At 39.4% G+C, this 19,804-nt stretch overlaps 3 protein-coding genes across 4 annotated transcripts in view; 1 reads left to right on the top strand and 2 right to left on the bottom strand.

Moving 5' to 3' along the window:
* Window positions 1-17: 17 nt before the first annotated feature.
* mcm4 (minichromosome maintenance complex component 4) lies at window positions 18-7,198 on the bottom strand. Its single transcript, XM_026314601.2, has 17 exons — window positions 7,135-7,198; window positions 6,432-6,509; window positions 6,149-6,307; window positions 5,879-6,042; window positions 5,657-5,758; window positions 5,468-5,563; window positions 5,218-5,313; window positions 4,978-5,116; window positions 4,527-4,747; window positions 4,256-4,376; window positions 3,725-3,984; window positions 2,621-2,986; window positions 2,387-2,514; window positions 1,776-1,983; window positions 1,367-1,595; window positions 934-1,067; window positions 18-601 (listed from the first exon to the last, which is right to left on the bottom strand). The coding sequence occupies exons 2-17, from the start codon at window positions 6,493-6,495 to the stop codon at window positions 506-508; spliced, it is 2,583 nt and encodes an 860-aa protein (XP_026170386.1). The 5' UTR covers window positions 6,496-6,509; window positions 7,135-7,198; the 3' UTR covers window positions 18-505.
* A 2,644-nt stretch (window positions 7,199-9,842) lies between these two features.
* cebpd (CCAAT enhancer binding protein delta) lies at window positions 9,843-11,266 on the top strand. Its single transcript, XM_026313052.2, has one exon. It carries the CDS (start codon window positions 10,062-10,064, stop codon window positions 10,941-10,943), a length of 882 nt encoding a protein of 293 aa, XP_026168837.1. The 5' UTR covers window positions 9,843-10,061; the 3' UTR covers window positions 10,944-11,266.
* Window positions 11,267-11,348: 82 nt separating this feature from the next.
* Window positions 11,349-19,804, bottom strand: part of spidr (scaffold protein involved in DNA repair) — a 29,767-nt gene continuing 21,311 nt past the window's right edge. The window contains exons 12-20 of one of the 2 annotated variants that reach the window (XM_026313034.2): window positions 18,904-18,991; window positions 18,059-18,199; window positions 17,900-17,959; window positions 17,183-17,381; window positions 15,182-15,370; window positions 13,914-14,007; window positions 13,713-13,827; window positions 12,759-12,815; window positions 11,349-11,869 (exon numbers count right to left, since the gene is read on the bottom strand). In XM_026313034.2, coding sequence (XP_026168819.1) covers window positions 11,750-11,869; window positions 12,759-12,815; window positions 13,713-13,827; window positions 13,914-14,007; window positions 15,182-15,370; window positions 17,183-17,381; window positions 17,900-17,959; window positions 18,059-18,199; window positions 18,904-18,991 — 1,063 coding nt within the window. In that variant the 3' untranslated portion in view covers window positions 11,349-11,749. The remainder of the gene's footprint in view (window positions 11,870-12,758; window positions 12,816-13,712; window positions 13,828-13,913; window positions 14,008-15,181; window positions 15,371-17,182; window positions 17,382-17,899; window positions 17,960-18,058; window positions 18,200-18,903; window positions 18,992-19,804) is intronic. The other variant, XR_003296041.2, reaches the window with a different exon arrangement.

Raw genomic sequence — 19,804 nt, 5'->3', positions numbered from 1 at the left:
AAAAAACTTTCCAAGCATTTTCAGTGAGCATTTTATTTTCTCTATTAACAAGTAGTCAATGCAAGCTACAAGGACCATTCAATTCTGATAAGTACTCAAGAGTATTTAGAAATCTGATACAAAAGGAACATACTGTTTCAAGCTTGCATTAAACACATCTCAAAAAACAGGAGAAATGATTACAATGTACAAGTTCAGAAAAAAAAAGAGACATTTTAACCACAACAGAACACAAAACAAACAGAGCATCATATGAAAATCTATAATAAAAAGAAATCCAAGCTCTTTTAAATATTAGCTCTATTAAACCTTAGTACATGTGTTGTCATACCAGGACAGGTTTGAATGAATCATCTGGTAATTCTGAATCATTCTGAATCACCAGAACAGTCAAACACTTAATACACTCAGAATGGTTTTCAATTACACATTTTCTTTGCAGCACAAGAGAGAAAACAGGGTAGGATTTAAAATGAAGGACTGTACATAAACTGCAGGGTGTGCCTTAGGCGAGGAGACGAACAGTCTTTCCAGTGACTGTCAGGTAATCCTCGTCTGCCAAGGATCGGAGCGCCTCATCGAACAACTCTCTTGTGATCGCCTGAAAACAAACACGCAAGTCTTAACAGGAAAGTGGTGTCACAAATTTTAAAAAATGATATATATATTTTTTTGGTTCATATTATAAGTGTTGAATAGGTTCCATCACTTTTTAAAATTTAGCTCTACTAACATATTAGTTATTGTAAACTACATCCCTTTGAATCTCTTTTGAAAACTCAGTTATCTGATCAAGATTAATGCATCTTGGATCACTGTCAGACTAAAAATGAAAGAACTCTGCTCCTGACAGACAAGATTAGAAACAAACACACTGCTTTCACTCAGACTTAAAATATAGCAGGACAATGAAAAGCAAAATAAAATAATTACAGTTTCAGACTGTCCTCTGAGGTCATCAAGCAGCTGCTGGTACTTCATGGCAGGTGTCTTTCCCTTGGCCTGGATCAGTTTCTTTAGGGCTTGGGCAACCTCCTCCTTACGCTTGCGGGCTGTGGCACTCATACCTGGAAACAAAAATCAAAGTGAAAACCAGTTCTATTTGTGGACACAACCAGAGCTGGCAGAATTTGTAGATTATTCAAACAAATAACATCTTACACTATAATAAACTAAATATCTTTGGTTTTAAACTTGATTGGTCAATCAGCCTTGACGCCTGAGAATCTAAGAAAGCCATTCCCCACTTTTTTTTTTTTTTTTTTTTTTTTAAGTGATCATAAAACAATTGCAGTTTTAATATCAATATCAGAGGTCATGAGCAGTGAAGTGATAAATGGCAAAACTACCAATTTGTCTTAGATACCTGTTGTGAGAATAGAGATGTCAACAAATCCTGTCCTGGGATCAGTTGCCGACTGTTTGAGGGCCTCTCGATGCAGACGCTTGGCTTCCTCCACATCTAGGGTCTCCACCTTCTCAGAGAAGCGCACTTTAGCATGGGCCTCTGCCAAGCGGATCAGGGACTCCAGCTGTCGGGGGTAGGCGGACACCATGCCTCGACCACTGCCTATCTTCCTCATGTCCACATAGGCCTTAGGACCAACATAAACAAGTTTAACTGAGGTTGCAAGAGCTGATACCAAACTGTTAGGGTTTTATTATGTGGCCCAACAGAACAGAACAGAACAGGCACAGTTTTATTAATCAACTCTGTACAGAAGCATTGAACACTGTTGATTCATAAACTGTGGAAAGTGGTAGAGGAAACAAACCTCAATGAGGGCCTGGCTGGCTTCCTCACTCAGTCTTGGATTGATGTATGTCCGTGCATATGCAATGTAGTCCTTCAACACAGCCATGTCAAGGAACTCCTCCTCCATCTGCTCCTCGCTCTGGTAGTACAGTGACACCAAATGGTGGGCCAGTCTGCGGTCATACGCCTCATCTTGTGGATCCAGCATCAGGAAAATAAGGTCGAATCTGGTGGACAAGTGAGAAAAGCAGACTAAATCACTTGTGAAAGAGAGAGCATAAGTTTGGATATCAACTGCAGTTCTTTGATTTCATTTTTACACGAGACGTTGTCCATAAACAGTTTTGAATGGGCAGTTACTAAGTTTAACTATTATAGGGCCAAAGGATGAGATACACAAATATCTGAGCACGTAATTAGTAAATGAAAAACATAACGACAAAAAAAAAAATATATATATATATATATATATATATATATATATATATATTTCCAGACTTCTTTTTTAGCCTATAAATGCCCCCCATTGGCAAAGAAGTCCAGTTCTCAATAGCATTTCAATGATCAAACATGCAAAACTCTATTTTGATCATTTGTTTCATGTAACTGTGCTGCCTGAATAATATTTACCTAGACAGCAGTGTGTGAGGCAGCTGGATGTTCTCAATCGTGGTCTTTTTTGGGTTCCACTGAGATTCAACAGGGTTGGCGGCGGCCAACACAGCAGTGCGGGCGTTCAGCTGGCAAATGATTCCAGCCTGGAGATAAAACAAAAGGAATAGAATGAAAAACCTCATCCACTCATGTCCACCTACAGACTTCCTCCTAACATGTCTGTACGGACGCACACTTTGTCAAATGTACCTTGGCGATAGACAGGGTCTGCTGCTCCATGACTTCATGCAGCACAGAGCGTGTGTTGTCACTCATCTTGTCAAACTCATCGATGCAGCAGATGCCATTGTCACTCAGCACTAGCGCTCCTGTCTGAAGGACCAGCTGCCTGGTCTCCGGGTCCTTCATCACGTAGGCGGTGAGACCCACAGCGCTGGAGCCTTTACCTGATGTGTACTGGCCGCGGGGTACAAGGTTGAAGACATACTGCAGCAGTTGTGACTTACTGGTACCAGGGTCCCCACAGAGCAGGATGTTCACCTCAGCACGGAAGTTACCGCGACCAGTCTGGCTGAAGTCCTTACGAGTGCCACCGAACAGCTGCAGCAAGATGCCCTGGAAGGAATATGGAAATAAGCATTTATAAAAATGCATCATTTACGAGTTAGATGCATAATTCAATGTGCAGTGGAGATATAGGTATGAGACTCATTTTATTTTAGAGATATTTTACACGATTTGTCTTTTCTTTTTGTCACATGGTTCTTCCCACTAAAACGGGTGCACTGTTTTTCTAGTTATTGCATTGTGTCCTTTGAAAACAACAGCTCACTGCGACCATGCACTGCACTATTGAAGGCTGTCAGCTGAGTCACATAAGCAGTTTCACAGTCAATTAGTTAAATAGAAAACACCAAAATAAATCAAGACAGAAGGTGATTTTAAAACCTTTTAACCTAAATTATCGGGGAGAAATAAACATTACATAAGTACCAAATCGAAAATTGCATAAGGGTATTAAAAATTATACTGAGTATCTGCAAAATGTATTTGTGAAGATCAAACTAACAATATGGCAGACTAAACAGGTTTAATATGCCTTTTCTCCAGCTATAAAAATACTTGAAGAACTATATTTTCTAAAGTTTTGTGGAAATACAAGGATAATACACTGTTGCTAAAAATGTTGCAATGATTACGTTAACATGAGCCACCAACCTACAGTGTAACAGTGACAGGAGTAGCCCTATTCTCACATACATACAGACACACCAGCAGTGTTTTAAGACAGACTGGAAAAATCCCAAATCTCTCCTTTAACACAGAGTTTGGCCTGCATCCACAAACACACACCTTTTTAATGTCCTCATGTTCGTAGATGCTCGGAGCGAGGGCAGAAGAGAGGCGTTCATAGACGTCTGGCTTGGCTGCCAGTTCCTTCAGGGTCTGCACTCGATCCTCAGTGAAGAGCTTCTGTTCGGCTTCCTCATCCAAACCGTGAAGACGCTTCTCATCCGTCTTGCGGAAGTGTATGGCATCTATGTGAGTCTTGTAGACTGACTTCACATTGCTCTGTCGAGGGTTAACACGCATAGGGACTGCTCTGTAGACACCTACAAAGACATTTGGAAAGCTATTAGGATTTTTGGTAATGATTAAGTGACCTGGTGAAAAAACAAATGCTGAAAAGACAAGCTGATTAAAGGGAAGTTATACAATTTTGTTAACTGACTAATCATTTAAATGCCACAGACAAGGCTCCTGCTTATTAAATGTCCTGAATGTGAGGCAGATTTTTCTAGTTTATATAACTGTATTAATCTTTACTTTTGGACTGTAATAATAGAACAGTCATTAAGTGCAGGCCTGGCAGTAAGTACTTACCAGTTATGTTTACTCTGTCTCCTGGTTGCACTTTATCAACTAGGTCATTATGGGCATAGACAATAGTTGTGTGAGGTGTCTGACCAGCAGGCATGTCTTCAGGAGACTCTTGAACTTTGATCTGTTATAATGGAAGATCAATAAACGAATGAAAACACATGACATGACCTCAACAGCAACACATCACAAAATCCACATATAACATTCTTTGTGAGTAAGTTTCATTTACTGTCAGTAATGTACCCCATTATCAACCCCATCAAACTCTCACCATCTGTTTGTCTGAAAAGACTGAGCGATTGTGAACGAGTGCCAGGCTGTGGGTGGTGTTGCAGTGGCGGCACACAGCCGGCTCAGCGATGCGCCCGCGATCCACCTCCACACGGGTGCTATAGGCGCACACCTGGCACTGAAAGAAAGCCTCCTGCATCTCGGGAATGAGCTGCGAGGTGCGGATCACCATGCCACTGACAGTGATCAGCTGATCGATGTCTGTGCAGACAAAACATAATTCAGAGAAGCATTAGCCTGAAGCTGATACCTCACATTCATCAAAGAAACACTGTCCACAAAACAAAACAAAAACAAACAAAAAAAAAAAAACAAAAAAAAAAAAAACAGTGAACACGGGATGGAAGAGCTTGTGAATACTAGCTTCAATTTCTGTGATCTCACTTTCTGGGCATCTGACAACATGAACCTGGCCTTATGAATCCACCCACCTTCTGGGTTCAGGCTTCGCATGTTTCTGGTTTTCAGGGCGTTGTAGGGCCGGACTTGAATCTGGTACTCCAGAATCGAGTCTGGGAAACGCTCAAAGAAAAGCTCATTTACTGCCATGTCGAAGGTTGGGATGACTTCCTGCAGAAAGTAAAATAGAATTAGAATCCCTATGCTGCAAAAGAACTCATCCTTCGTGTATAGAGCCAACTGCATACAGAATATACAATATGGAGCTGTACCTGTGGGTAGCAAATGAGCTGCCTGTAAAGTTCTGCATCAAATGACTGCACATGTTGACAATTCACGTTCAGCACTGGATCACCAACAACACTGATCTGTAAGACAAAAAGGGAAATATTAACATTTCCTGAAATGTTAATATTTAAATATTTAATATAAAACTAAAATCCTCATTTCATAAAGTTTCCCCTCCCATTATTACCACCCAAAAACTCAGAGCAAAACGGCAAAAACAAGTCGGTGTGCTACCTCTTCCAGCTTCTGCATGTATAACGGCTCATTCAGGTCCAGACCGGCGTTCTCATCTTCAGTGGAGGATGGGTCAATAAACCGCTGTAGGAACCTCTGAAAACAAATTGACATAAAACACAGAAACATGAACTTTAACTTTTCTGGAGGAGTTTTTATTGTAGCTTAAACATATGATCATTTTCATACCTGAAATTTCTCCTTGCAGGTCCCTACATTGACGTCAGTTCCCCAGATCACCAGTCTCTGAGCTGCGTTTGGCTCGCTAGCTACTGCACCATCAGCACTTGGCTGTATAAAAACAATAAGGTGTTATACTTCCAGGTTTAACACTATTTTAATTAATGTTCACATATGCAAACATAATGCATGCAGAATCATAATCAACATAAGTCTCGACTCCTCACTGACCGGCTCAGAGTGAAGATCAACTTGTGGAGCCTTTCTGACTGAGCCCAGATCAGGACGCTGTCTGGCTGGGGTGCCACGCACTCCACTGCGAGGGGTCCCTTCAATCCTTGAGCTGGGGGTCCCATACATCAGAGGCGAGCTCATGTCCACTTCATTGGGTTGAACTGTTATGAGGAGATGCATTTTAGCACACTGGACTAAAACTAAACTAAAATTCCTCTGGATAAGGAAAAAAAAAAAAACTAAATAAATTACACTTGTCTTTAGTACCTGATGGTCGTGGGCTGGAGAGCAGAGAAGTGTCCTGAGGTGCTGCAGGGCTGAGCAGGTCAGTGGCCGGGGAGGTGGGCAATGGCATCAGGTCCCCGGTGGAGGAGTCCTGCCCTCTACGCCTCTGAGAAGGAGGTGAGGTGGGGACCTCACTGTTGGCTGAGAATACACATGACATGAGAAGAAGTTAGAATAGCAGAGACCTGCATCCTACAATCATAGTTACACAGCAATTGGAAAATGTTGGATGGATTTCATTTAGTCCATAGAGAGGAAAACATACGTGTGGATGGCCCAGTGTTTCTTCCACGTTTGCGGCCACCAGGAGTCGAACCGGGGGAAGACATTGCTGATGGGATACCTAGAAATTACATTGACATTCCTGTTTAGGCAAACTGTGAAAGTATCTATTCTGTTATATTACATTTTAACACTGTCCAGCTTTGTGATCCTGCAGTGTTCTTCCACTGCATTTAATGATGACTGGTTGTGGTCTTTGATACCAGCTGTCAGGATTAGTGCTACAGCTGAAAATCTTATTTATTTCAGATTTTCTCAGCTTTTTTTCCCCTCACCACGTTTATCTGATTCTTCTGCTTAGTTACTCTGCAGATTGATACATACCTCACGCTGCCTATATATATATATATATATATATATATATATATATATAATACCGTTTAGGGCATCAAGTTGTTTTTTTTTTTCAAATTCACACTTGCCACACTTGAACACATTGAGCAGATCAGTTTATGTTTGTTTATAAGTAGTTACTTATTATTGTGCTTTAATAACTTCACCAAGCGACATGTGGCTGCAGAGGAAACAATAAGGTGAACGGTACTTTCACTGTTTGTCCTGATTTTACACTTAAAAATGCCATGAAAGAAAAACAATACGTCGATACACGTTCGACCGTCCGCGTATAACAACCGACACTTTGATTTAATAAGAAATAATTTAATTTAAAGAAAGTAAATCCTTACCTCTTCTGGTGGTTACGTCCGAGTGTTGCAGATCTGGCGCGAAACTACGGGTGACGTTATTTTCGCGGGGAACTTTGGACCAATAGCAGGCCAGAGTTGTGCGGCCGAGTTATTCACTTCAAGGGGGGTGGTTCATTTTGAGTTTCACCCGTTTTGGCTTTACTTAAACATAACATGTCTTTACAAATAGGCAAACGAAATAGACAAACATACGGTATCTTTAATACAGAACTTAAAGTGGGATCTACTTTCCTGTGCAGAGTTTTACACTCATTGACACCCTAAAATGATTTGGTTTGGCCCAAAGGTACAGGCAGAAAAAAGGTCCAATCTTTATTTAGACTGTAACGCGTTACAAAATTACAAAAACTGTCATGAAAGTGCCAGAATACCTAAAAACTAAATTAAAACGACACCTGACAATAGGAAATTAACAATTAGATTCTAAATGAAGCAATTAAACAAATGTAATTAATTTTGTAAATACATTATAAACATAAAGTCATTTGAACCTATGAGTTAAACATTAAAAACTGGCCATTGCAAACTTTGTAAAGGCAGAACTTGAGTGTTGTACTGAACTGGTATAGCGGGATAACTCATTTTAAAGAAATTAATAAATCGTGACTTGTGAATGTGGGACTTTTCCAGAAGACACTGACGTTAAATGTTATCATCTACCGAAGAAACTTCATTAGGCTATTATTTCCTTAACTTAGACAGATAATTGAGTAAGGTTATTCCATTTGGATAAAGTGCAACTAGATGATTAAATATCTCTGTAGAAATGAACAGATTTGGGGTAGTTCCTCTTCAGGAAATGTCAGCCTTTAATGATGACTTGCAAGCATACCTGAGTATAGTTTTAAGATGCATTTCTATAGCTGTATTAGGAAATAAAGGCATGTAGATTAACCAGTATCATCTTTAGTGCTGGAAAAGTGTGGAACATCTGACTTTGCCCGGTTCCTACATTTGTTCACCACCATGTGGCACCATTTCACAGAGGACTATGAAAGTGGAAAATTACAGCACTCAGCTGAAGAGGAAAATGCTGAAGCATTTGCGTGAGGCTTCAATGCATGTGTCATCTAAGGAAGCTTCGAATAGATGCATATTTTGAATATAATATCTAATATAAGATTATTGGCAACAATTTTAGAAGGTAACTATTCAGCAGTTTATTTTCTGTCTACTAATTTTGCACCAAACAAAATGTAAAATTTGTTTTATACAGAACAAATCTGTTTATCAACTCATATATACATATAATCATGTATTATAATGTTAATAATTTGTGATGCCTTGGTAAATAAGGGTTTTGATCATACATACATACATAAATCTTAAGTTAAAATATAAAATTTCATTAGTCAAATTAGCACATTGTATAAACCTCTGCTTTATGCAATGTGCTAATTTAATATTCATGCCTGTACAGTATGTAGTAACGATATGACCTGCAGATTTGTTGTCCAGCATTTACATTGCAGCATTTCATAGATATATTTTATGTTTACATTTGAACAGTGTGTTATCTTTGTTTAGTTGTATGTGCAGTTTTTGCATCCCTCTGTAAATTTGTTTTCTGTGTTGCTCACTTAAAAAGTAACTGAATATATTTACCACAACAAGTACTTGTGTTTTTTATTTTGTTGTTTTGTTAGCCTTATGTACTTCCCTGAGTATTTCCATCTCATGCCATTTTATACTCCTACCCTATATTGGGAAAATACTGCACTATTTATTCCACTACATTTATTTGCTCGTAAAGAGATGTTGAGGTTATAAAATATGACGCTTTGATGTTTAAATTGACGACAGTAATATGCTGTCTACTCATTAATGTAGACATCCGGTAGTTAAAGTTTCCCTTAATCATTTGACACCTATCCTCATGACGTGCATCAACATGATAGTACTTGCAATTTTAAATCATGAATGCATGTCTGTGAGATTATTGACAGCCTATGAAAGGTGTCTGTACCTCCACTATAACACATTGATTACATATGCTCCGTGGTGGAAACTAAGCATTGATAATTAGGTACTATTGAGGATGAGATACTATAAGTACTTGAGTACTTCGATTTTCTGCTGCTTTATACTTATACTTCATTGCATTTTGGACATAAATATTTATAATTCAGTACATTCACTTTGCAGCAATTGCTAATTACTTTTCAGATTAAAATGTACTGAACAAAACATGAAATCAGTTTAGTAAACATGATCAAACTAAAGCTACCCAACAATATATCAGTACTTGTGATGAATGACACCCTGGACTGGTCACAGGATTAAACCATCAATGATAATGATCCACTGTGATACTTCTGAGCAGTGTGAATGCAGGAGTACTACAGGCAATGAGGTATAGTAACAGTGAAGTGCAGCTATTTTCACTTAAGCAAATGAACTGAACGCTTCTTTCAGAAACTGTTTGAGACTGAATTTTATAGGTCGGCAAATTAAAGTTAATCCTCAGCACCCAGAGCAGAGCCGACAGTGTGTAAATAGCTCTGAATCATTCATACAACCGTTGTAAAGAGTGGGTGGCATGAGCAACACGCCCCTCGCTCCTCAAATGGGAAGTTAAAGGACACCACGTGATCCTCGTCGTGCGCTGACTGGTTGGTGAGAGGGCGGTGCGTGTGACGTCAGCGGGGAAACGATACAAAACACTCCGCGAAAAGTACAGACGCTTCAGAGACTGACAAGTGTTGGAGCATCCACGTTGAGAGCCTGACAGTCATCACCCAGGGATACAAGCCAAAGAAACTTTGAAAAGGGAGAGAGCGAACAGTCCCCTGCAAAGAAAGAAGCCGCTGCAGGGTTACTGCGCTGCAGAGAGGTGTCATAGCGGTGGCTTATTCATTAACAACTTTATTTCCTTCTTAAACCACGTGGACAATACACCAGCGTTAATGTGTGACATATACAGCCTGGACTCTCACTGTGTGTCTCCACAATGCAACATGAGCTGGGCGATGGAGCCTGCTAACTTCTACGAGAGTACCAAGCTGGGCGGCCCGCAGCAGGGGGTCTGCAAACCAGGCAGCAGGAGTGACGGAGCGGGCGAAGACGGCACCATGGTGGAGCTGAGCACCGCCCCTGCCATGTACGACGACGAGAGCGCCATCGACTTCAGCCAGTACATCGAGGCGATGACAGCCGTGCCAAACCTGGAGCTGTGCAACGACGAGCTGTTTCTCGACCTGTTCAATACCGTGAAGCAGGAGAAGGCGGATTTCTACAACATGCAGAGCTCCGTCCTGTCCGGCAGCATGCAGCAGCTGTCAGCCACATACGCAGCGGAGAGAAAGGTGGACAGCGGGCTGGACAAGGGGGTGTTTAGTGCTCCTATCAAGCAGGAGTCCGACTGGAGTGACAGCGATATGTCCTCATCCCTGCCTTCTCAGATTGAAACCTGCGCCCAGACCTCCGTCAGCCTAACCACAGGGCAGCCAACGCCCCCAACAACTCCGGAGCCTGTCTCCACTGTCAGCTCGGCCAAATCCTCCCCGCGGAAGATGGGCAGGGAAAAGGGGAAGAAGGCGGTGGACAGATTGAGCATGGAGTACCGACAGAGGCGAGAGAGGAATAACATTGCAGTGAGGAAAAGCAGGGACAAAGCCAAGAGGCGCAACATGGAGATGCAACAGAAGCTGATTGAACTGAGCGCTGAAAATGACAGGCTTCATAAAACTATCGAGCAGCTAACCAGAGAGCTCACCGGGCTCAGAGATTTCTTCAAGCAGATACCCAACTCATCGTTTGCGGGCTCTACCAGTGCAGAGAGCCGGTGACAAATTGACTGCTTTAAGAACTGAGCTTTTAGAAACATACCTCAAGAGACATTTTTACCATCTGTACCAGATGTATTAAGCTTACCATAATGGCACTGGAAAATATATATGATATTGCTGCCATATTTTTGTGGGAATTTCTCTATATTAAATTATTTTACCACTGCATTTATATGATATGATGGTATACCTGATATGGTACATGTTTTATAATTCCAAACTTTGTATAAGAGCCAGAGCATGATCTTTTATATAGTTTGTATGGAACCTTGAAAACATTTTGTTTATGAAATCTGTAATAAAATTGCTGAAAAAGTGCAGAGTTCCCTGGTCTGGGAGTAGTCTGTCTATGTAGCAGAAGTGTTTTCTCACCAGAAGTTACAAAGTGCAACAGGAAATAGAAAGTGAAGTCAGCAAAATACGTTTATTGACAGTGTCAGTAATGTTAAGTACAGAGGTAGATAGCATGGAACAAGGCAACTTTAAATATGTGTTTACACTCAAAAGTCCTGTTCTAAAAGTCACATTCCAGTTGATAAACCACGTGGGGTCCTCTGACAGGCTGCATGCCATTGGACTACCCTTGGGCTGTCAACTCCTGGTGCACAGGATCACATATCATTAACACAAACAAGACCTTGTCTTCTGGCAGCCTGTTCACTTCAGCACAGCCTCAAGCTCTCAGGGAGGCCTTCAGAGGGGAGGAGAGGAGGCTGTACTGGTTCTGAGCAAGGCCTAAAGTGCAGATCCTTGGAGCCAGCTGAAGCTTGAGGATTGATATCATTAGTGACTTGCCTTGACAGTCTTTATAGGCAAATTTCTTCCAGGCCCATCCAGACGGCAGGTTTCCTGGTGATGACTCGAACGTAAACGGCAAGGGGGCCCACCTCTTTTCCCAGGACATTCTCCACATCGTAACCTGGGAACTGAAACACATGGTCCAAAGCAAACAAAATTCACCCCCGGCGTACAGAAACATTCAACGTCACACTTTTACAATTTTTGTAAATGACTTTAGGCTGAAAACTCTACAAATCAATTAAAAATAAATTCCTCAGTAACTTGCGTGATAAATGTTTATTCAATCTGTTTACGTTGCTGTGGTTGCAATAATATTAGAATTTACTTAAGGCTCTGACCTTTACACCCCTCACACTGGACAGCACTAATAAACTATTTATTAATTGATTAATCATTGTATTTATTCTGCTTTCATTAGTTCCCGTGAGTGCATTAATGCCTACATTGTAAATTAGAGCTGCAACTAATGATTGTTTTCATTATCGATTGCATGATTTTTAATAATTACTGCCAAGGCATATTCATAGTTATAGTCCTGTGCATCAAAATTTGCATCTTTAAGAAGTTAGAAACACTGGCCAAAAATTTGGCTTAAAAAATAGCAAATATTCACTTAACAGTTGCAGATTCAGTTTGTTGATCAGCTAATCAATTAATTGATTCACATTTGCACCAATATAGAAAAAACTGTATTTACATGTTTCCTATCAGCTCAACCAGCTGTAGGTTAGATGGAAAGTAAATTAAAACATTCCCAATGGAAAAAAAAAAAACATGGAAGATAAAAATATAAATCACTAAATACAGGTGGTGGAACAGTACATCAGTATTTTGGCAGCAAATTTCTTCAACTGAATCAATGACCAGCATGACTCAGCTTTTCGTTCAGTACAGAACAGAGTTTATCACCCTGACATGAACAGATGACTGTGCTGCCAGGACATATTGACAGAAGATCAGTGCACTGTGCAGTTCAGCCTGGGGTTACATAACAGATAGTAAAAGCACACCTACCTCATTATCCTCCAGTGCTACGGTGTTTAAAATGGACGTGGTTGTCTTTTGCTGCAGCTGTTAGGGGGATAAAAAGGTGTGAAGCCATTAATCTCTTTTTTAATTATTGCCTTTATGTTGTAAATGGGAAGAAAATGCTGCACTAAATATACTGTGCTGTCTGGTGAGTAACAGATTAATGGAAGGTTGAAATATCAACAGGTGATAAAAAGAACACTGATAATTTTAATTGGAGTGGTACAATTGGTTTTCTGATCACCAGGCTGCCCCTAATAAAAAGTTTCACTGTCCAGATGCACATACAACCATTTAATGAGCAGAATATCGATTTTATCTTTATGAGTCTCACTACAGAAGGGCACCCAGGTAGCGTGAGAGGATTTAGCATCTTGCTCAAGGACACAAGGGGGCTTGTCCCTGCCCACTACACCACCATCCCACCCTGTAGCACTTTGTACTGCCGTACTTCAGAGATAAAAACCTAACATTTTTCTTGCTATTTCACATTTTTCTAGTTTCAGAAACAGCTCAGCGTGTTAATAAATCCACCAATATGTTTTCTTGCTGAGAGTGAGATGAGAAGATTGACACCATACTCTTATCTACTCAGTGAAGCCTAAGCATTGAAGAGTTCAATGGATAATCTAGATTGGCAACTGAGCAAATAGCCAGCCTGGCTGTTTCAAGGTAACAAAACCAAGCACCTCCACATCTACCCAATTAACGCATTTTATGTTGTTGGATTAATTCATAGAAAAATCTTCATATGAAAACAATCTCCATTTTACATGTGCATTTTACTTGGCTGAGAGCAGTTCATCAGAAAAGACTCCAGAAGTTACTAGTGAGAGTTGTATTAATCATCTCATCTCTCAGCAGGTAACCAGGTATATCAGCCAAAATACTGAATTATTCCTTCAAATACACTTTAAAACCCAATAATATTGTTCTTACCTTAACCTTCAAAGTGCAGTTACTCAATGAAGAACAACTCAAAAACACTTCAAGTCGAATGTTTGTGCCTGGCTTGTCCACTGCTGAGTTACAAGAAACACAGTGGAAGGTTTGACTGCAGAAAACAAAATAAAACAAATGCAGTTATGATTTTCTATGATTATTACCATTACGATATTAGTGTTCATTTTGAAAACTTACAGCCTTTCATCTAAAATCTCCAAGTTGTCACTTCTGCAGTGATTGCAGGCAAGCCAGGAATAAGATGTACTCTCCTCCACACCAACTATCACCCCTGCAGGCAGAAATAAAAGGGTTAAAATCAATATCATTACAATACATTACCACCTGAGGGAAACATTTAGGTAGACTACGCTTTTCTATATGGTTTTAGTTTACTCTACTCTATCAACTCATATTTCAAGTTATTTTCAGTTGGCAGATGCAAAAAAAAAAAAAAAAATAGAAACACTGATAAATGATATACATATAGGTTTCAAAGTGTGTGTATGTTTGTAACAGGGTGTAAGAGACAAACACATCTATTTCATTTTTAACTGAAATTGCAATGATAAATGTAGCAGTGACATACTCCCTGCCTAAACACTGTCTTATTTGACATCTGGTGTTCCACAAACACAGGACCTAAGGACTTAAATAAGATACTGAATTTAAAACTGATAAATTGTTCTTTTACTTTCTGGTCTGAGGCTTTTTCCACTTGTAATTTCCAGAAGATACTATTCATGCACGAGTGCAAAAGATAATATGCTTGTTTTATTTTTTTTAGGCCACCTGACCAAACATGTATGGCCAGAGGGGCCAGAAGCAAAAGAGTTCACAGTTTGATCTTTACCCTCAACTGCAACACAAAGTCAACAGATGCAGATTATTATCTGATTTAGGCCACTCTTTTCTGCACCACATTTACATAATTGGAAAGCATAAGGACTTTTAATGGTTACCTGAAGCAAATGAACTAAAAGTATCGAATTAATTTGCTATTTAATCGTTACTGCAAAAATAACATTTCTGTAACGAAATACTGTAGAAAATCCTATTTGATGTTAGTAAATATTAAAAAACATTAAAAAAGAGGTTTGGAGAGAGTACTGAAATGGGCCTGTAGAGTCACAGATTTTCCCAGTATGCCTTCCTCAACTAACATTTAAAGTCTGAAGGGGAACAGGCATGTAATTTCACTGAAAAATGACATGGGAATTGACATAAATCCAACAATATTTCATGTGTTTTTATTTCATAAAGTCCCAAACAATAAGTGCCTGAGGACACTGAATAACAACCAGCAGAAAACAATGTTTTAAAGCCACATCAAGGTTTCTTGCTGAGTTGTAAACTTATGGTGGTTAAGTGGTTTTCTTTCCTGAAAAAGAAGACTTTGAGCCTGTTCTGCAGGAATTGCTTCAGATAAACCGAGTTATTGTACATAAAAAGCACAAGGAACTGACCAGTGAGAGTGCAGAGAGAGTTAGGTGTGGTATCCAGAGTGAGGGGATCCAGTCTCACAGGTTGGGGCAGGGTCTTCACCTGGGGCTCAGTCAACGACGGCGAGTCTTGCCTGGTTGTGGACTCGAGGCTGTTGTCAGGATCCAGTGAACACACCTCAACAACTGACTGCTCCGCACACAGGAGAACACCTGGTTGAAAATTTGAAAATCAAATATTATTACAAAGGACATTCACTTAAGCATTGTATTTAAGTACAGTTTTGAGGTACTGCACTTATAGTTGAATATTTCCATTTTATGCCACTTTATACTTCAACTTTAGTACATTTCACTTTTTACTTTTTCACAAAATTTATCTAATTACTTTAGTTAGCAGTTACTTTGCAGATTTGGATTATTATTTAAAAAATAACAATTATACTGTGGATTAAGCTTCTGCATTCAGCTATTTCTGTTGTGCAACAGCCACAGCAGACAATCCCACAATCCATATAAGTTATTTGGCACAATTTTTACAGCAGACAGCCTTTCAAAGTCAACCAACAGTTCTTGTTAATCCCTGCCAGTCTCCCATCCAAGTACTAACCAGGCCCAGTCCTGCCCAGCTTCAGTAAACAGGCGTAGCGTGACCTGTCGGAGAGCTTATTTAAGATATACTGCCAGGCAGCTCAATCTGGTATAAAACATAAAAGTATATCCATTAAGATCTAGCATAAATCAGACACATTTTACGTGCTGCAACAAAGTAAAGCTTACACATTAAAAAAATCAATGTTGCATGTTAATGTTACTGATGCTTGTGTATATACACATGCACACACTATTCTGAAATGGATCATTCTTTCTTACTTTTACCCACTGATGCTATTATTTTAGATGGATGTAGTGATACACTGTGGCATTGCTAGTTTTACTTTTGCAAATGATCTGAGTATTTCTACCATGAATGACTGGTTGTATCAGACATTATAAAATTACTTACTAATGTATTCATTCTTGGAATTGTACTAGTAACCGATTCGTGATAGTAAAATAGTAAACAAAACATATTTTAATAATCAATGCAACAAAACCCTAACATATCAACTTTTTATTCCATGCACTATCAAAGCTGTCAGTACCCACGATGCAACAGTTCGGTTCACTTGGAGATTCAGGTCTGTTACACTAATAGCTGCTAATGTAACGTTGACCCGCTAGCCTCCAGCAGAGCCGCAGAGCAGTATACACAGTTGTGGTAAATTCACTTCTTTCAACGTCCACCGGCATACAATTTTAATAATTATCAAATGGTAGTACTCCCTTACATCTGCCAAAAAACTAATGTTGAAAATTTGTGCAGTTCTTTAAGTAAAAAGACAAAGTATGTAGTTTTCTCAAAATGTACTTAAATTAACAAAAGTCCTAGTTCCATGGTGAGATTTCCACTGTGACTAATACATCATTATATAGCATTAATGCATACACAACATTTTACTGTTGTAGCTGGTACAACCAAGAGTCAGGTCCCCCTACAAGGTTACAGATTAAACCTGAGGGGCCATGGGAAGATTAATGAGAGACGGCACAAAAAAGAAAAAAAAATATACATACACAAATTTGTATTCATTAAGTTTTTCTCTAATCTCTGCTTTAATATTGTAAAATACAATGATAAAAATGTCTCCTTGGTGGAACAACTGGTTTAATTTTTAAGTTCCCTGTGTCCTAAGGTTTGGATGTAAAGAAATTAAGTACATTTCCTAAAGTACTTAAGTTTCAGATGTTGATGAGTCATTAGCTATACTAACAAACAAGTACTACTAATACTTCTCTTTGAAATCTAGTGGAATAGAAGTATAAAGTTGTAGAAATGGTACCCAGAACTGTACTTCAGCTAAAGTCCTTTAATTACTTTCCTAAACTGTTGGGGTGACTGGGGCACACAGTCCTGAGAAGTAACCTCAGACCGTGGTTGAAATGCATGGTAGGTGAGAATAAACCATCTTATTTTGTAGCTACCATTCTCACTGATGGCATCTCTGAATGACACGTGACAGGCAGCGGGGGAATTTAGTGCTTCGAGGACAGAGGAAGTGAGCACACAAGAAGCGCTCATACACAGGGCCACCGTTCGCCTGCACAGCCTCTCGGGCTGCTCCTCCTGAAGACTGGGGTCTGTTAGCACACACCAAATGTCACCCTGGCCCACATCACGACCCTGAAGTCAAAACAGAAAGGCAGAAAAGAACATAGACTGAGCATTACTTACACACAGAACGACCTAGAAAGAAACAATTTAAAGGAAACATTACATAACAAAAGCTTACAAAGCACAAATTAGGTACCAACTGTCAGTTTTGTCACCTGAAGCAGCTTTGACGAGATTATTCATTCTACAAGCCGTATACGACACTAGTTTACTAGTTAAACAATATTAAACACTGTATCTCTGTGTCAGTGGTGTGAGCATGTGGCAAAGTCCACCACTTTGTTCTGAGCAGCTATCTCATATTGGTCAAAGTGTAAAGATCTCATCAATCAATTGTAAAGAACACCCAGTCTTTACAAAGATTGTCATACGCAGCCATATGAATGTATATGTCAGAGCTGAAATTTTATCAATTTATTAGTTCAGATGATCTCAAAGAGATGCCTGACGAGCTCCAGAAAAGGTTTATTTGTTTCTATTGGATAAAGTCAGACCAAATCTGGTAATATGAAAACAAGACAAAATACCTGCATTCTCTTGTATAAAACAGTGGCAACAAAACTGCAGCGACAGATTTTCATTTTATTCTGAAAGAGGGAAAAAACAGTTCGTGAGTGACCTACTAAAGATACGTTATCTCAATCTGCAGTAAATATTTTGTGTGTACAGACTGAGAAGTTGTTCACCTGCAGTATAGCCCGTAAGGTTTGTCTTGAAGGAGGTAGGTAGAGCAGAGACACAGCTTGACCCTTAGTGGGCTCAACTGAGCTCTCCTGACCTGACAACAGGTAGCAGAAACTTGGAGCTGGACCTGCAGATCTGCTCTTCTATAAAAAGGAGACATTTTAAATACCTTCCATGTTCAAAGAGAATATGCAGAGTTCTCAATTTATATCAAAACATCATGTCAATGAAGAATTATCCTCACTACATATATATATATAAAGCATGTCTTGCCATGCTGCATATGTGGTGTCAAACTGCTGAATTTCCAAACTTCAACAGCTTTAATTAATTTGTAGCATGTGTACAGGCTGCACTTGGTGTCAAATAGAGTTTTGTCTTTCTGCATGTTTTTTAAATTGCATACCATTGAAGTGGGTGTACTTTTCAGCCCTTCAAAATTGATTTGACAGTGGTACACTAGTGTTACACTTGAAACAATCAGTTAGTCCAACAAAAAAATAATAAGCAACATTTTTAAGAGTAATTTTCCTATTTCTGCTTCCTTTTCACAACAGTGATAATATTGTTATAAAGTGTTGGTCAGGCAAAACAAGCAATTTTATCAGGACTGCAGTCAATCACTTCCTTATTTTGGCCTAAAATTGTGAAAAACAGCTGCCTAAATTTTCTAAAGCCAAATGTAGCATTTGTTACATACTTGTTTTTTTTTTCAACTGGCAAGCCATACTCCAAAGACATAACTATCATCTTTTGAACTTTTACAGACCTAACATGCTTGATGAGACAATCAAGAACATAAAATTAAAAGGTTAATAAAAACAATTGCTGTCCTATTAGTACATACTGTAGACATGTTAGGTGTGTTGCCATCATCTTTGAGAGGTGTCCCTGGTGGCCATAGATTGTCTATCAAACTGAAAAGCCTGGTGCATCTGGGAAAGACACAAAAATGGAAAAAAAGAGAGTAACGAGTGGGGGTGCTACAAGTTGGGAAGTAGGGTGAGGGGAGGGTTGGAAAAGGAGAAACTGTTGAATAAGGAATTTAGAAGATTGAGAACTTTCCCAGCCAGTTTCACTTCCACTGAAACATGAATCTGTTAAGACAGAGCTTGCTTTAACGTCACCTAGAATTAACAGAGAGCATGCTTGGGCTGGCAGAGCAGATACACACAAAAACAAGCAGGCTTTGAGATACTAAAGGGTGGGAAAACTGTTCACACCCTATGTAAATCACCATATCTTTGTGTTGCAGAAATCACAAGGTTTAGAAAACCAATTACAAGTGATTTTTAAACGGCTACATTTATAATGCTCGATTCATAGATTTGCCTTCTCTCATCACAATCTTAATCTCGGTAATGACAGACTGACATCATAACTGAAATGCTGTAATCATATTTCATATACGTCAAAGTGATACAGGTAGGAAGGATTAAAAAATCTAAAAGGTGAAAATAAAAAAACATCTAGTAGCAGCTCCAACAGAACATGTCAATCTCTTGATTCATTGTCCCTTTTCTGAGAAGTACTTGGTGCATTTTAGAGTGGTCGGTCAATGAGTTATTCACCATGTGGGTGCTGTCATATCAGCTAGTGGTTAACAACCTGTTACTCAGCCTGTAATCATAGGGTTTCTTTGTGTGGAACTGGTTCTGCAGCCCATTCAAGTCCAGTGAGGCCTACTTAAGGATGAGTAATGACAAACTAACAGGACTCATTCAACATGCTGTGATTTTGATACTGAA

The sequence above is a fragment of the Mastacembelus armatus genome, chromosome 17 (assembly GCF_900324485.2).
Source record: "Mastacembelus armatus chromosome 17, fMasArm1.2, whole genome shotgun sequence".
Lineage (NCBI taxonomy): Eukaryota > Metazoa > Chordata > Actinopteri > Synbranchiformes > Mastacembelidae > Mastacembelus > Mastacembelus armatus.
Note: the sequence above shows the minus strand (reverse complement) of the source record. Positions and strands in the feature narration are given on the sequence as shown.

Bases quoted from the DNA above. Each gene is read 5' to 3' on its own strand.
- mcm4 (XM_026314601.2), bottom strand. From the start codon at position 6,495: ATGTCTTCCCCCGGTTCGACTCCTGGTGGCCGCAAACGTGGAAGAAAC. The intron at 5,759-5,878 runs GTCAGTGAGGAG...GTTTTTATACAG, and splicing joins TTGATCTTCACTCTGAGCCG to CCAAGTGCTGATGGTGCAGT. The intron at 602-933 runs GTAATTATTTTA...GTTTGTTTTCAG, and splicing joins TCAGAGGACAGTCTGAAACT to GCGATCACAAGAGAGTTGTT.
- cebpd (XM_026313052.2), top strand. From the start codon at position 10,062: ATGTGTGACATATACAGCCTGGACTCTCACTGTGTGTCTCCACAATGC.